Source organism: Leucopleurus acutus, assembly GCF_964270905.1.
Source record: "Leucopleurus acutus genome assembly, chromosome: 3".
NCBI classification, from domain to species: domain Eukaryota; kingdom Metazoa; phylum Chordata; class Mammalia; order Artiodactyla; family Delphinidae; genus Leucopleurus; species Leucopleurus acutus.
In genome coordinates this window covers 14,604,040-14,621,392 of record NC_139145.1, presented here as the reverse complement: position 1 = coordinate 14,621,392, position 17,353 = coordinate 14,604,040, and the positions used below count along the sequence as shown (strand labels likewise).

Genomic DNA, 17,353 nt, shown 5'->3' with positions numbered 1-17,353 from the left:
AATCTAGACAACCTCTGGCCGGGTGCTTTTCATGTAACAGTACACCTTGGAGGGCTTCCTACGCGGTACGGAGAAGCCCTTATTCTTTCTAACGGGGGTGTGATCAGGCCTTGTAGGATGTCCTGTAGCTTACTTAAATAGTTCTTTGTTGATGAGCATAGACCTTGTTTTCAGCTTTAACTATTATCTCTTATCATCAGTGCTGCAGCGAAGGAGCTCATACAGACCTCATGCTGCACATGTGCAAAATAAACTGTAGAAATGGAATCTCTGCATCAAAGGGTGAACACGTGGGTAATCTGGTGGACATTTGCCTGCCTGGGAGTTGTGGGTTGCAGCCTCCCCAGCACTGTATAGGAAGGCCTGTTCTGTACATCCTTGGCCACCCTGTGAGGCATCCACTGTTTGGATTCTGCCAAACCAGATGCATCCAAGGTGGGTCTCAGGCTAGAACTAGGGAATCAGTGTGAGCTCTGGAGCAGCCTGTCTGCTTTTTCTTTCTCCCATCTGCACATGTTGCTGGGGGCTCTGCCTCAACCCCGTCTTCCTTCCCACTTGTTTGTAGCATCCCTCCCCTAGCTTGTCCCTGGATTGAGGTGTACCTGTTCTGTGGTTTCAGAACCGGGTTTCTTCTTTCAAGGATATGATCTTCTGCTTCTCAGAAGAGGACTGGTCCCTTCTAGACCCTGCCCAGACTGGCTTCTACGGAGAGTTCATCATTGGGGAGGACTGCGGCGTCTCACTGCCTCCAGGTAAGACTTAACTCTCCTTCTCTCCTGAGACCAGGGATCTAGGGGGCCCATGTCTGACCTCACTGTTCACCCCCAAGCCCTGATGGGAGGTCACCTGTACACAGTGGCCCCAAGGCCACTCTGCAGGTTGACCATTGCCTGCTGCTGTGACGTGTAAGTTAGGCTTGTTAGCTGCCTGTTTTGCATACAAAACCAAATATAAGTTGTATCCCTTGCATTTGCTTTTCTTCTGTCATTCTTGTCCTACGGATCTCTTCATTGCTGTTTTTCTGACAGGCCTGAAAGAGTTGCCCCAGGCCCACAGCTTCCCCTTTAGTGTCCTCCCTCCCCCTCCCTCTCCCTGCTTGCTCTGGTCTTTCCACTTCTCTGTGGCCCTGTGTGGCCCCTGTTGGTGTCATGGCCTGTCACATGTCCCTCTAACTTCTCTCTTCTCTACCTGTCCCAGAGTTGCCTGGGACAGGCAACTTCTCTCTCCTCCCACCCTGGTTTCCTGTGGGAGCAGGTCACTGATGAATGTGTATCCTTCCCTTTTCTGTGAATAGATGACCCAGCTGCCCAGCTGGATCTCTCCCAAGGAGAGGAGAATGAGCCACGTGTTCCAGAGTTGCAGGACCTCCAGGGGAAGGATGTGTCCCAGGTCTCCTACACAGGTGAGTATTGATACCAGAACTTGGTGAATAGAGCGGGTTGGAAGGCCGCTGCCAGCCAGAGGCAGACCTGCTCCCTCTGCCAATTTTCTGCAGCCCTCTGTCACCACTGGACCATGTCTTGGTAGGACAAGTCTTGCCTCGTCCCTCATTCCTTACAGAAAGAATATGGGGATTTTAATTTTGCCAGGTGTGGGGATTGCACTTCATCAGCCAGGAACTAGGATGTAATAGGAATATCTTTCTCCTCTGCTATAACTGACACCTGGCTTGTGCTGACAACCCAGTGGCCCCTCTACCAGTGAGGTCACATGCTCTCCAGAGGTCAGGTAGGGGAGGAGGAGGGTGTGCCACCTCTTGGCCGGGCACTGGGCACAGTGCCTCTGGCCGCTTCACCTGTCTACTCCATCCAGCCACATACTGCAGGTAGTGTGAGGAAAGTGAGGCAGGGGGGTGGTGCTGGGGCTTGGTTGACATGACACAGTTCAGCAGCAGCATTTCCCAGCCCCCTCCCCACCCCCAACTTTCCGTGTCACCAGAGCTTGTGTCTGTAACCACTATGCTGTAATGCCTCAAGATGTCTGCTCCTTCGGGGGAAAGAGTTCTGTACGGTGTCACCAGCAGACCCTTGACCCCTTCCCCTTTGGGACCTAAAGCTGGCACAGAGCAGGTCCGTATTTCACTCACTATCCCCACCGGGAACAAGCATCCAGGGCCTCTGGTGTGGCTAGCTTCCCATCCCGTCTCTACCCCAGCAGGCCCTGTCCAGGCTGCGTTTATGCAGCGTCTGCGTGGAATACTGGAAATCCCACCACAGAAAATGGAAATGCCAGCAGGGATGGCAGTTACTTGTCCACAGTCAAGTGGAAGGGGCAGAACCAGGATCCACATTCCTCCTATCTAGCTTCAAAACCCACGTTCGTGGTGTTGGCCCATTTTGCCTGCAGATTCATTTGCTCAACAGACATTTACTGAGTGGCTGCCCTGAGAGGGAGCCTAGGCCTACTCTTGGATCACAGCCTGGCATCTGTTAAGATGCACCCCCCCCCCAGGTGGTGCTGCAGCTTCAGGGAAAATCAATGTTTTCATTTTCTTCTCTGGAAAGACTTCCCAAGTCTCCAGCCATTCCAGACAGAAGAAAGAAGGAAACGGGATGAGCCGCAGGTGCCGGAGTTCCAAATCTGCCAGCAGACGGTGCTCCCGCCAAGCACCTGCCCAGGTAAAGGAACGCCTGAGAGGGTGCGGGGGAGTGTGCCCCTGGCTGTGTGATGTGTGGCTTGAGTGTGCATGTGCGTGTGTGTGGTGTGTATGCGAGCTTGTGTGTGCATGTAGCGTGGGGCTGTGATATGGCCTGTGGTGATGGCATGTGTGATGTATGTATAGTGTGTCTGGTGTGTTGCGTGTGTGAGCGTACGTGTGTGGTGTGTATGGTATGTGGCATTGTGTGGTATGCATGTGAGCATGTCTGCATGTGTGTGGGCATACACGTGTGAGTGTGGTGTTTATGTACGTGGTGTGTGTGTGGTGCGTGCATGTGTGTATAATGTCTGTGTGTGAATGTATGCGTGCATGGTGTGTGTGTGCGTGCATGCGTGTTGTGTATGTGTATACATTTGTGCTGGTGGTAGGTTCAGGAATTGAACTTTCTGAAGTTCCTGCTGACAGTTCCTTGCCAACTGCCTGCCCTAGTTTTGTTTTGCTAGGTTCTCTTCCAGCTCACTCGCAATCTGAGACCCTCCCCTCCTTTCCTTTCTCTTGTGCGTTGAGTCAGGGTGCTGATGTAGTGCTGTTGACCACCTAGTTTGTGTATTTCTTCCCTGAGCAAGGAAGACCAGACTCCCCAGACAAAGTGTTGGAATTAGAGAACAGGTTTACAGAATGCTAAAAGGGGGCCCTCTGGAGAATGTGCTCCAGCTGCCCTCGGCAGCATTTAGACTCCAAGTAATGCTGGTTAAAGTTGCCACCTCCAGAGGCGAAGACTAAAATCCAGCCATGTTTAATGTCGTCAGTGTTCAGCCATTCTTCCAAATATCACACCCAAGTCTCCGGTCCTTACTTGAACCCACTGTGTCATGGAGGACTTTTTGCAGCCATCCAGACTGACTCATGCACAATCCGTGATGCCTTTTGGAAGCAAGATTTGCATGATATTTTGGTGTTTCCACCTACCACCGTGCAGGGTTCACGACCATTTGTGTTCGCCCCCTCTCCTATGTAGACTAAAGGGATTTTATGCTTATGTAAATCTACAGTCGATCTACATGGACAGTACTCCGTCCCCACAAGCTTTGATGCTCACCCCTGGTTTTCTAAGGAGCTTGCTGAGGATGATTTTTCATGTGTAGCCCATTCTCAGTTCTGCCTGATGAAAGCTTGATTCTCGAGATACGTTTTGTTTTATGTTTTGTTTTTGTGGCCATGAGGCGTGTGGGATCTTAGCTCCCCGACCAGGGAGTGAACCTGCACCCCCTGCCTTGGAAGGTGAAGTCTTAACCACCGGACCGCCAGGGAAGTCCCTCGAGATGCATTTAGAATCCTCTTCCGCCTCTTCCTGCCCACAGCATGTCTCAGTCCTGGCAGCATCCTTATAGAATGTGGATAGTCATTAATCCCCAGTTTTTTAGCTCCACTCTCCCTCTGCTGGGCTCTGACACAGAATATACGTTGAAATGGCAAGAAGCTAAGGGTTGCTATCTGAGATCAGTGAGAGATGATAGATTGCAAAGAATAGGCACCATTTTTATTTTGGTAGCCTTGCCCACACTTCTGACAGCAGGTGAAGGGTCCACATCCCCACATCCACGCTCATGAGGGACCCTCCCAACTGGTTCCATTCGTGTCAGTCCAGCCAGCACATTATAAAGCTGCCACCGCGATGGAATATCTTTTTTTTAAATTTATTTCTTTTATTTTTTTTTTCTGGGCGGGGGGACTTCGTTGCTGCGCGCGAGCTTCCTCTAGGTGAGGCGAGCGGGGGCTACTCTTCATTTTGGTGCGCGGGCTTCCCACTGCAGCGGCTTCTCGTTGCGGAGCACGGGCTCTAGGCACACGGGCTTCAGTAGTTGTGGCACACGGGCTCAGTAGTTGTGGCATGCAGGCTCTAGAGCGCAGGCTCAGTAGTTGTGGTGCACGGGCTTAGTTGCTCAGTGGCATGTGGGATCTTCCCGGACCAGGGCTCGAACCCGTGTCCCCTGCATTGGCAGGTGGATTCTTAACCACTGCCCCACCAGGAAGCCCAGAATATCTTTTCTTGTTTATTGTGTTTTCTCTGTGAATTGCCTAGTTAATACTCTTTAGTCCTTTTTTTCTTTTTTGCCCCTTCCCCCTTCACATTTGGTAAGCTCTATGTCTTTATGTCCAAAGCACTGCACCAGTGTAAGGTCTTTACATGATTTGTGCCTTATATCCTTATATCCGCACCTTCTGAGATAGATACTGTCTCAGCCAGCACAGGCTACTATAGCAAAATACCATAGAGGTATTTTCTATTAAACAATAGAAATTTATTTCTCACAGTTCTGGAGATTGAGAAGTCTGAGATCAAGTCAACAGCAGGTTCATTGTATGGTGAGGGCTCTCTTCCTGGGTTGTAGTTGACTGCCTTCTCCCTGTGTGCTTGTATGACCTTTCCTCCGTGCATTCTCCTGGGGACAGAGCCCTTGTCTCTTCCTCTTCTTATAAAGGTACTAATCCCATCACAAAGCTCCCACCTTCAAGGCCTCATATAAACCTAATTACCTTCCAAAGGCCCCACCTCCCATACCATCACATTGGGAGTTAGTGCTTCGACATACAGATTCTGGGGGGAGGGGGGACACAAACTCTTGGCCCATAACAGGTACTATGATGTCTCCATTCTGCAGCTGGGACCCCCAAGCTGAAGTCTCTTGCCCAGGTAGTGTCTGACACTCACAGGCTGAGTATCAGACTGAGGATCTGAACCCATGTTATAGGGCTCCAGGCCCATGCTCTTAATTCCACATTTGCTTGCCTTTTCCATGAATTAGTAGAAACTCAAAATTGTGGGTCTCAATCTGTTGCCTCTTAGTATTTGTCCATAATTCCTCCTGTTTTTTAACTTTGTTTCTGTGGGTTTTTAGGACCCACATAGGACTTTTTAGGACTTTTGGGACATAAATGGTTTTCTAAAAACGTTTTTAGCATGTAAATGCAGTGTTTCATCTCTTTTTTGATTTTGTGTCTTGCTTAAGAAAGCCTCCCCTCCTAACATTATAAGAATGTATTAGTTATAATGCGTTTATTTCTTTATTTTTTAAAATCTAGCTTCCTGTCCTCCCTGCTTCTCTCCTTAGCACCCCCAGCTGACAGGGAATAATTCATTCCCAGGCCACAGATTGCCTTTCTTGAGGAATTAGCCATCAACCTGGTCATGGGCTTTTTCCCCCTGAAAACACACAGCAGCCTGGTTGTTCCCTGGCCATGGGACAGCACAGCCAGAGGATTTGGTATGCAGCACCCACCCCTCACCCCTACCCCAAGTTGAGCTCAATTCCCCTGAGCCTTGATGTACGTTATCTCTCGGTTTTAAATTTTTCTCCTGTAAGACAGAGAGAATAGTCATAGCTACCTTGTGGAGTTATGATTGTTGAGGATTAAATGATTTAATACATGTAAAAGCACTTACACCAATAACTTCCCTGTTTTCTCTACCATTATCCTCACAGCCAATTCAGCCTCCCTCTGCCCTTCTCTCCACCCGCCGCACCCCTTGCACTCATCAGTGCTGAACTGAGACAGCCCTGGTGTTACTCTTTCTCTGTGGTGTTTTGGGCAACACATCTATGAGTTTCATCTCATCTGCTAGGAATTCTTTACACTGTTGTGTCAATGGCACACAGCACTATTGTTGATTTATTTCCCCCTTTTTAGAAACTATGCATCTATTTTTGGTCACTTCATCTGATTTAAGGGGATGTCATCCTATATGCACTGTATTAGTCTCCTAGGACAGCTGTAATAAAGTACCACAGACTGGGAGGCTCGAACAACAGAAATTGATTTTCTCAACATTCTGGCAGCTTAGAAGATTGAGATCAAGGTTTCAGTAGAGTAGGTTTCTCCTGAGGCCTCTCTTCTTGGTTTGTAGATAGCTGTCTTCTCCCTGTGTTTTCACACGCTCATCTCTCTGCATGTCTGTGTCCTAACCTCCTCTTCTTACAAGGATACCTGTTGGATTAGGTTCTGCCCTGTTGACTTCATTTTAACATAATTACCTCTTTTTTTAAAAATTATTTATTCATTTATTTAATATTTGGCTGCATTGGGTCTTCACTGTTGCATGCGGGTTTTCTCTAGTTGCTGCGAGTGGGGGCTACTCTTTGTTGCAGCATGCGGGCCCAGTAGTTGTGGCTCACAGGATCTAGAGCGCAGGCTCGGTAGTTGTGACGCACGGGCTTAGTTGCTCCGTGGCATGTGGGATCTTCCCGGACCAGGGCTAGATCCTGTGTCCCCACATTGGCAGGCAGATTCTTAACCACTGTGCCACCAGGGAAGCCCCCACTTAATTACCTCTTGAAAGACCTTATCTCCAAATATAGTCACATTCTGAGGTGCTAGGGGTTAAGACTTCAACATAACGTATTTTTAGGAGGAAGAGGACGCAGTTCAGCCTATAACACTTCACCCTCTGTTCCCCCGTGGTTCATGCTTCTCATATGCAAAATACATTCACCCTATCCCAACACTCCTTAACCTATTCCAGCATCATCAAGATTTAATCTAAATCAGGTTTGGGTGAAATTCAAGGTGTACTCCCTTCCAGCTGTGAACCTGTGAATCCAGACATCGAGTTATGTGCTTCCAAAACGCAATGGTAAGACAGGCAGAGAGTAGACACTCTCATTCCAAAAGGGAAAGGTTGAAAAGAAGAAAGGCTGATGGCTCCCAAGCAAGTCTGAATCCTAGCAGGGCAAATTCCGTTAGATTTTAGGGCTTGAGATTCATCTTTGGCTCAGTGCTGTGTCCACACTCTGGGCCTGTGGATGCAGTGGCAGTCCTGTCAACCTCTGAACTGCCTTTGGGGCTGGTCTTCCTTTTCCTTCAAGGCTGATGCATGTTTGCAGCCAGATAGCTCTATTAGTTTGTTCTGGAAGTCTGAGAGCCTTCCTTCAGTTCATCCTGTCTCCTTCCTTTTTATTCCAAGATGGCAGTGTTTCGGCTCATATAATGTTCTTAGAAACACTGTAGGCCTCCCATGCAATTTACAGTAGTTCAGACCATCAGACAAGAGGGTCCTCTACAGACCATTCCTGGATTATCTCATCTCCATTCCTGGCTTCCGAGAAGGTTGATTGGATCCAAGGTTGTCCTGCCACACCCTTGGTGTTCTCCCCAGAATATACTTTCTCATTTTTTTCATTATAGGTAGACTGAAAATTTTCTAAATCTTCAAGTCTTCCCTTCCCACTCCCCAGTCTCACATTCTACCCAGTCCCCCTCACACTTGTCTTGTGATGTATGGACAGATACCCCCGTGGACTCTGCCCCTCCCATTGTCTCTCCTGCTCTCTGTGGCTTTGGGTCTTCCTGCTATGCTCTGTACGGTTTCACCTGCTCTCACATTCCCTAAGCTGCCAGAACTCTCCTCTCTCCAGCAGTTAAGTCCAGAATAACCATATTCCTACTAATATCTTGAAGGGCCTGGCACCACTGCCCCCCCACCCCTGTTTTAGACCTGAGCCCCACATTTCACAAAAGTGAGGAAACAGTCCTGAGGAGAGCTGCGCAGTGGGCTCTGGGCTGCAGGCCAGGACTTCATACCAGGTTCCCCAGTGCCCACCCACTTCCTCCCCACGGTACAGCTTTCCAACATCACGGGCTTGGGATCCATTGAACGAGCTTCTTCTAGTCAGTTTATAAAGTCCAGGACATCTCTACGCATCACCACTAGTGGCTGTCGGTGGGCCTCTGATACGACACTGAGAGGGAGAGATGATCCTGGGCAGTCTGGGACCGTTGAACAGCTCTGACATCACAGCAGGGCTCAACTCCCCTTCAGCCCTGAGCCCTTGGGCACATCACCTGAGTTTGCCTATGTTTATAATGTGGCAAATAAGGTATCACTGGGTGTGTCCAGGAGCAAATGGGACTGGGCACGTCAGAAGTCTTGCACGATCCCTGGGGCATTTAAGTGCTCAGAGTATGGTAGCTGGCAGCTTCCTGGCAGTCTGTTTATAGAATATAGTGTCTTCCTCTCTCTCAAGGCTTTTAATGTACCCTGACAGATTTTTCCCCATGCCTGGTTAAGGAAGTCAAGGTTACGTGATGTGTAAATGCTCAAGACTTACATGCAGACTCTTAGAGCTTGGAGGGGTCTCAGTGGCTAGAAAAAAATATATATGTATAAATTGGGTCTGGGGGCTTAGGAGAAAAAGGTAGGGAAGAGGGAGAGAGGAGAAAGAGGTACCGAGGATATGTTGGCACAGTGTGGCTAAGGGTTTCCTTGCCACTAGATAACACCAGAGGTATCTGCAACCGGAAGATCCCTTGCAAAAATGTGGGTTCCTGGACCCACGCTGAACCTTCCTGGGTAGGGTTCGTAGGGGCTAGAGTGTGGCCTGGGCAGCACCACTGACCTCCATGTTGCTTTCTGGTAGCCGGAGGTGATGCACCATTTCCCGACAACAGCCTGGATGAGGAGGTGACCATCGAGATTGTTCTTTCCAGCTCTGGGGACGAGGACTCCCAGCTCGGCCCCTACTGCACAGACGAGCTGCAGAGCCCCACGGAGAAGCAGCACAGCCTCCCTACCTCCCACCGGAGCGGCCCTGAGTCAGGGGGTGAGGTGCAGACCTCCTCCAAAAAGTCCTATGTGTGCCCGAACTGTGGCAAAATCTTCCGCTGGAGGGTCAACTTCATCCGGCACCTGCGGAGTCGCAGGGAGCAGAAGCCACACGAGTGCTCGGTGTGCGGGGAGCTGTTCAGTGACAGCGAGGACCTAGATGGGCACCTGGAGACCCACGAGGTCCAGAAACCTTTTAGGTGCAGTGCCTGTGGGAAGAGCTTCCGCCTCAACTCCCACCTGCTCTCCCACAGGCGGATACACTTGCAGCCAGACAGACTCGAGCTACTGAAGAAGAGAGAGCAGGAGGCATCGGGGACCGTGGGCGGGGATTCCGACGCCCTACTGGCAAAGGGCAAGGCCAAGCTGCGCTTCCAGTGCTGTGACTGCGGGAAGGTGTTCCAGCGTCCCGACCAACTGGCCCGGCACCGCAGTAGCACTCATGTGGACAAGTCCCGGCCCTTTCAGTGCCGGTACTGCGTCAAAAGCTTTTCCCAGAACTCTGACCTTCTCCGCCACCAGCGCCTGCACATGAAGCGCCGGTCCAAGCAGGCGCTGAACTCCTACTGAGTCAAGGGCGCACACGTTGTTGGGTGCAGCTCCAGCCTGGGTAGAGCACATCCCGCTTGTGCTCGGTTCCAGACTCCCCCAGGACGGAGACCACATCCTCCTGACCTTTACTCTCAGGTAGAAATGAGATCGTGGCCAGTTGAGCATCCGTTCTGTCTCTGCTGTGCCAGAAGCTGGGAGGGCGTGTCACCACCAGCTTTGACTTGCCCAGTGTTATCGGGTCTAGGAGAACCCTGTCCAGTGCTTCCCAAGCGGTGGAGGGACTGGGGCGCCCCCTACTGCAGTGACCCCTTGTCGGGGGGCGGGGGCGGTCTGTCCCTTACCAGCTAACTTTCAGTATACTCCCATCCTGTGCTGTCTGAATTCCCACCCCACCCTGAGGTCTGGAGGTAACTGTACTTTCTGCCTGACAGCAAGAAGCTGCAGATGAGGTGATGGGTTAGGAGGAAGGCAGGAAGGCGGGGTGGGACCCGTGGGCACAAGGGCAGTAGGGCCAAGCACACCAGACCATGTCATGTCATCAGAAATCTGAGTCCTGGTCACCATCTGGTCCACAAGAGCACCTCACAATTATGAGATGGCCCTTTCAGGCTCAGAAACCTTGGTGGGGGGCTTTACAGCTTCTTGCCAAATGGAAGCCTTTTATTTGTGATGATGGCTGGTTATTAGGGATTGTGAGCTCACGTAAGGCAAAGCCCACATTTTAAACTGTATGTTGGCACACGCTCCCCAAAGTGTCCTTTCTTTGTACCATGAAGGTCCTTGGTGTATGCTTGTGGGTTAGAAGTGAAGTCATCGTCGTTTGAAAGGCACTTAAGTTTCCTTTCCCATTGGGTCGTGTCTAGGAAAGGGGAGCTCAGCTCCAGTGAATGAGAGGTTCCTTGGCTGGGCGAACTGAGCAGGGGAAACAACAGAACCTTTGGTGAAGTCATTCTCTACATTATATATTAACTTAGTGTGCCAGTTGTATTAGTTCCTTAGGGCTGCTGTAACAAAGTACCAAAAACTGGATGGCTTAGAACAACAGAAATTCATCGTCTCAGTTCTGGAGGCCAGAAGTCCAAGATCAGGGTGTCAGCAGGGTTGGTTTCTTGTAAAGGAAGGATCGGCTCCGTGCCTCTCCTTTAGCCTCAGTGGTTACCGACTATTGTTGATATCCTTTGTCTTGTTGAAGCATTACCCCATCTCTACCTTCATCTTTACATGGTGCTCCTGTGTATGTGTCTGTCTCCAAATTTTCCCTTTTTATAAAGACACTAGTCATATTGGATTAGGGCCTACCCTACTGTTTCCAGTATGTTCCCATCTTAACTAATTGTATCTGCAATGACCCTATTTCCAAATAAGGTCACATTCTGAGGTACTGGGGTTAGGACTTCAACGTGAATTTGGGGGGGATGGGGAGACACAGTTTAACCCATAAAACTAGATAATCCTGAGGTTCTGCTGTCATTGCTGATTCACAGGTGAGTCAATACAAACTTGGGTTAGCTTACTCTCAGTTCTATTGGAAGCAGGATTCAGATCCAAGCTTCTGCTCCCAGGGTGGATGTCCTCTGCACATAGCCTTTAAATTTCATTGCCTGGGGTTCTGGGCTGCGAGTGACCACTGGTAGTGAAACCGCAAGCAATGAAAACCACGGTCTTGTTCCTGGCAGACTGGCCAGGTTGGCGGAGCTCAGTGATGAGAAAGCACTGAGGCTATAGAGTATCAGTGACTAAATCAGAAAGCGAGCCACCAGGCATGCGTTACGTATTTGTATGTCAGGTCCCATTAGCAGGCAGTAAGGCTGGGCAAATGAATGCAAGGCCCTTTGTTCCTTGCCAGCCACTTCATTGTCACGTTGAGAGACACTGCTGCCACAAACTCAGTGAAAGAGTTACACGGTTTTATAGTTACGATTACTGTGTGTGGATTCATCTACATACCCAGGAACAGTAAATGCAATAAAATAATTTGGTCATAACCCTGAACAAGAAATAAACTGTTGAGGCTCTTTGTTTTCTACATAGTTTGCCTCTTGGATTGATCTGCCAGGAAAAGGGAAAAATATGAATCTTGAAGGCCAAGGGAGGGGAAAATTCCAAATAGAACCCAGATTCCGTGTACATTTACCCCACCCACCTGTGCACTCTTGCCCAAGGATTCCATTAAGAGGGGAGGTTATGATCCCAAGAGGAGCACTACTTAGTGTATTTTATCTGAAAATCTTAAGTAAGAAAGAAAGGGAATGTGACAGAATTGAAACCTTTGGGGACGCTGTGCCTCGTTCAGTACCCACCAAATATTGTGAGGGAGTCCCCCATTCACTTACGCAAACCTGACCAAGGTACTTAGCTAATCAGAAGGTTACCTTCCCCTTGGATTCGGAAACCCTACTGGGTGATGCAACTCAAATCCCAGGTTCTTCCCATGCAGAAGAATCAATGCGGTTACCTGCTCTGGAGAAAGCTCCTCCAGAAGATAGGAGAACTGACCGACTTATTCCCTTCCCACCCTCCCTGGGTAGCTGGGCAGACAGGGGAGCTATGTTTCTACCTTGCCGTGGATGTTCAGAGACCCCACATCTGAAGAACATCTGTCCTCCCTGTTCATCTGATCCCTTGGCATTGTTCCCATAAATCCACAGGTGCATAATAAAATTCGACTCACTGAATTCATATTTGAGTTTGACTTTTCATTTTAGTTTAAAAAGTAACAAGTAGCACAGCTGAGAGAGATGGTCAGTTGGCCTGACAAAGAGAAGTTGAGGTGGGAGGATGCTGAAAATGGCCCTCTGGATGTCAGGCATCACCTTGTGAAACTTCTGGGCCTCAGATAGATAGTTCTGGTCATCTGATCTGACTTCTGTAGAGGAGAGAGGAAGTAACTGCTTCTTTACACCAGGGATGGGATGAACTTCTGGTAACACCATAGCTGTTTCACCCAACCTCTGCCATTTTCATATAGCCTCTGTCTCCTGACCTCTTGCCACAGCTGGGAAAAGCAAAGATAAAGCCAGTGGTGGGAAGGTCCCTTGCTATTCTTAAGTCAAATCATGGCACAAGTGGAAGAGAAGGCACGAGTCTGTGCCTACCTTGGACTTGGAGATTGGTCCTGGTTGCTCCTCTCCTGTGAGATAGTTTCCCTACTCTACCAACAGCAGAGTTTTGATCAGGCACAAACACTTCTGCTTGCAGCGTAATGGAGGGAATTTGATGACATTTCTGTCAATTCCCCAGTTCCATCAAATAAACCCAGGTGCATTTTCTATTAGTAACAAAAGTTGATACTGTTTTGTCTTATAAGGAATGGTCAATGCCTACCAGTGCTCCAATGCAAACAAGCCTACAGATGAGGTAACATGCATAAGAAGGCAGCTTAGCCGGCAAAGGAGCATTGGGAGGAAGACTGGATGACCAGGCTCTCCTGCAGCCCTGCCCCACACCTAAGGCGCCCAGCATCTGCAGGCTGGTTATTAGGGATCATAAGTTCATCAAGGGCAAAGCCCTGGGGTTCCATCCGTACCTTTTGACCATCCCAGACAGATTAGGAATTTTATCCTCCCTCTGAACCATAGCCAGCAACGAGAGCACCATGATTAATGTGCGTATAATCACCAAAGTACACTGCAGTATTATGAAATCCCCATAAGATGCAGAACTCTCTTAAGAAATGGAAGAGCAGATTCACACATTAATGGGAAGGGCCAGTCTTCACTCGCATATCTTGGCCATAGCTAAGGAGATCACAAGCAGATTGGTAACCCCCTCAAGACAAAGGACTGTCTCCTCAGCACACTAATAAATGGCAGGGGATTGCCCTTTTCCCATCACCCGCTAAAAAACGGTTTGGTACAAGTCATGTCTGTACTAGCCTATTATGTACAGGTCTTGCTACATCTTGTCAAAATGTAAAGGGGCCAGGATACCTGCCCTGAAAACGTTGCAGGTCAGAAAAGGTGCAGACTTAATAGTTGGGGTAAATCAGTCCCACCCAAATCAAGCTGGATCACCTTTGAAAGTGTCTGTGTGCTCTGAGAAGAGATGGGGGGCCTGCTTCCAACCCACTGAAGGTAAATTCAGAGTGATTTCTAGATTTTTTAAAAAATAAATTTATTGGGCTTCCCTGGTGGCGCAGTGGTTGAGAGTCCGCCTGCCGATGCAGGGGACACAGGTTCGTGCCCCAGTCCGGGAAGATCCCACATGCCGCGGAGCGGCTGGGCCCGTGAGCCATGGCCACTGAGCCTGCGCGTCCGGAGCCTGTGCTCTGCAACGGGAGAGGCCACAACAGTGAGAGGCCCGCGTACTGCAAAATAAATAAATAAATAAATTTATTTATTTTATTTATTTATTTTTGGCTGTGTTGGGTCTTCGTTGCTCCACGCAGGCTTTCTCTAGTTTCAGTGAGTGGGGGCTACTCTTTGTTGCGGTGCGCGGGCTTCTCATTGTAGTGGCTTCTCTTGTTGCAGAGCACGGGCTATAGGTGCGCGGGCATCAGTAGTTGTGGCTCGCGGGCTCTAGAGCACAGGCTCAGTAGTTGTGGCGCACAGGCTTAGTTGCTCCGCGGCATGTGGGATCTTCCCGGACCAGGGCTCGAACCCGTGTCCCCTGCACTGACAGGCAGATTCTTAACCACTGCGCCACCAGGGAAGTCCTAGATATTTTTAAGTGTTTCTCTGAGTAAATATTTTGGAAAAGAAGATTTGGAGTGGAAAAGAGTATAAGCTCATATTGAAATCATATCAACACAGCATCTTCAGCAAACAATGACTCGTCAAGTTGCAGGTAGGGGGTGGGGTTGCTAAGAGTGGCTGGACCAAATTCATCTTGGTCTCCTTTTTTACAACTCATATTTTTCTAAAATGGCTTGGCTGATGTCCAGATGATATTCTGTGGTCATGATCTAAAAATTTCACTAGCAACTTTCTTTTTTATTTTTATTTTTTTTGCGGTACGCGGGCCTCTCACTGTTGTGGCCTCTCCCGTTGCGGAGCACAGGCTCCGGATGCGCAGGCTCAGCGGCCATGGCTCACGGGCCCAGCCGCTCCGCGGCATGTGGGATCTTCCCGGACCGGGGCACGAACCCGCGTCCCCGGCATCGGCAGGCGGACTCCCAACCACTGCGCCACCAGGGAAGCCCACTAGCAACTTTCTTTAACCATCTGCTCAAGAAGCCCAAAGTCTAACAGATGTGCATTCGCCAAATTTATGTAAGGAGAACCAGGTGCACCAGCAAAGATGGCCACTGAGATGAGAGATCCAGAGGCCTCAGCATCCTTAAGACTGTCTCCTGTACCTGTGGATATTTTCATGTAGCTGCCTTTGGTGACAGCAGAGAACTTTGGCTCAGGCACACTCTCTGTCCTTTGAGAAGGTGCTAGGCAGGTGGGCAGTCTTGGGGTTCGGAGAGGGTAGGCATAGACCCACCTTGTAGTTGGGTAGGAGAGGGTGGACAGATACCTGGTATATTCTGTCAATGTTTTCTCCACTGCTAATCACCCACCAAGAACTGAGACCTCATTGTGTTTACCTGTTTACATTGCCAGCTCAGTATCTGAATCAAAATGGGATATGGATAATGTGCGGTATAAGGTGCACCCTGTCAATTCTGCCCTCCCAAGAGAGACTGGACTCCTATTGGGCCAGGAGCTTGGAAACCAGCTTTTCCAGGTGCTGAGAAGAGCCTGCTGCTATCATAACGTCAATTCTCTGACACCAACTGGTTGTCCACTGTGGACAGGGAGTGTTGCCTGCCATTCTAGTAAACAAGGATCAAGCCATCGGCCACGGCAGCCCTGCCCCTCCCTCCCCGACTTGTGCGCCCTGAGGGGAATACAGGATAGAGAAAAACAGGGACTTCCCTGGCAGTCCAGTGGTTAAGACTCCGCACTTCCAACACAGGGGGTGTGGGTTCGATCCCTGGTTGGGGAGCTAGAATCCCACATGCCAAGGTTAGAGAAAAACAGGAAGCATTATGTGCTTTGGATACTGGCCCTATAGAGTTAAGATGCTTATCTAAGGAATAAATTCAATGAGCCCAGATTCTTGCATCTTCCCTTACAGAGAAAAGTGTTAAAATCATTAATTTGAGGTTTCTGCTTTTGTGATTAGCAGTAATAAATGCAGTCACTCTCCCACTAGGACGGACAATCTGAGAATATGGAACACATGATTTTTGGTTTTGTTACTCTTTTGGGTGAAGGTGAGATTTTTCTGAGCTGGGTTTTAAGTGGCAGAGGGAAGCAGATTCCTTTTTTGCAACTTTTCATGGTCACTTGGGAAAGAGAAGTCTGAGACAGAAGATGGTCAGAAGCCAGACAGCCTCTTGATCTCCTTCGGCCTTGAGAAAGGGCCCTCCAGGGGATATCAGTGCTCTAGGCCATGTGCTCCACACCCCTCCCCCACCCATGTTCGGGTCACAAGATGTGGCTGAAGAAGACAGAACCACAACCCTGGCTGAGTTTCAGGCTCTGGATAGCAAAGGTGAAGTTGAAACTGAGCAGGACCCTGTGGGGCCCTCCTGGGCACAAAAGCCTTTCTGTGTCCCCCGTTTCTTATTTGTAGGAAATAGGCTTCATTCGGCCTCCTTGACCTTCCCTGAGTCAAAAGGGCAGATTCAAACCGTTGCTAATCAAGGGAAGGGAGAAGAATGAGGAAACAAGGAAGGAGCTGTCAATAAACAATAGTGCAGTGTTGGGGCAGGGTCCTAGTTCCTCCTCAAGGAATATACATAACAATATCTTTGAGTTCTTCTGATGGAACTAAGGCTCCAACCCAGGTGGAAGATGGTAAGTGCATGCTGAGCACAAGATTCCTGGAATACTGCCCAGTTTCCTCAGCACCAACCAATCGGAAGAAAGTCACACACCCTGCAGCCCTCACCCCAAATTTTGCCTATGAAAACATCCCCCCCCTCGAAAAGAACAGAAAACAAAAAAAGATAAAACAACTTTTCCTCCTAAACCATTGAGGAGCTCAGGGGTTTTGAGCATAGGCTACCCATTCTCTTTGCTTGACCCTGCAATAAACGTTTCTCTGCTCCAAACTCTGATGTTTCAGTTTATTTGGCGTCTGTGCATCAGGGACACAAATTGTGTTCAGTAACAAAGTCATGATAAATCCAGGGAAGAAAAAAAAAATCATTTTTAATGAAAAGGCCCTGGTCGGCTTTGAAATAGGTTAAGGGTGACATATAAAGGAAGGGGGCAGGGCACAACCATTAAAAGAACGACACAACCATTAAGAAGAACAGGAAACTGGTTAGAACTTACTAGGTCCAAGATGGCGGAAGATTCAAATTCCAGTAGACCTTGAGCCTCATTATACGCTCACTGTAATACATTAGCATCTAAATGACACACCCACAGGTGCCATGACAGTTCCGAGGCCGACCATAAAAGGCCGAAACGTGGGCGGTGGCCCAGTTCCTGGAAATCTCTGCCCTTTCCCCAAAATAGTTGGAATAATCCTCCCACTCGTTAGCCTATGAAATTACCCAACTCATAAAAGCTAACCACTCCCACACCTCGGGGCCACTCTCACTTTCTAAGACCCTGACCTCATGCCCTGGGGTCACCTCTCTTGCCTTCTGAGATGGCCCA

At 49.2% G+C, this 17,353-nt stretch overlaps 1 protein-coding gene across 2 annotated transcripts in view; it reads left to right on the top strand.

Moving 5' to 3' along the window:
* Window positions 1–9,770, top strand: part of ZNF496 (zinc finger protein 496) — a gene marked incomplete at both ends in the record, with an annotated part of 35,232 nt that extends 25,462 nt beyond the window's left edge. The window contains 4 exons of one of the 2 annotated variants that reach the window (XM_082836659.1): window positions 620–752; window positions 1,295–1,402; window positions 2,505–2,618; window positions 9,016–9,770. In XM_082836659.1, the coding sequence (XP_082692785.1) occupies window positions 620–752; window positions 1,295–1,402; window positions 2,505–2,618; window positions 9,016–9,770 (1,110 nt within the window). Of the gene's footprint in view, window positions 1–619; window positions 753–1,294; window positions 1,403–2,504; window positions 2,649–9,015 lie in introns of both variants that reach the window. The other variant, XM_082836658.1, reaches the window with a different exon arrangement.
* Window positions 9,771–17,353: the final 7,583 nt, after the last annotated feature.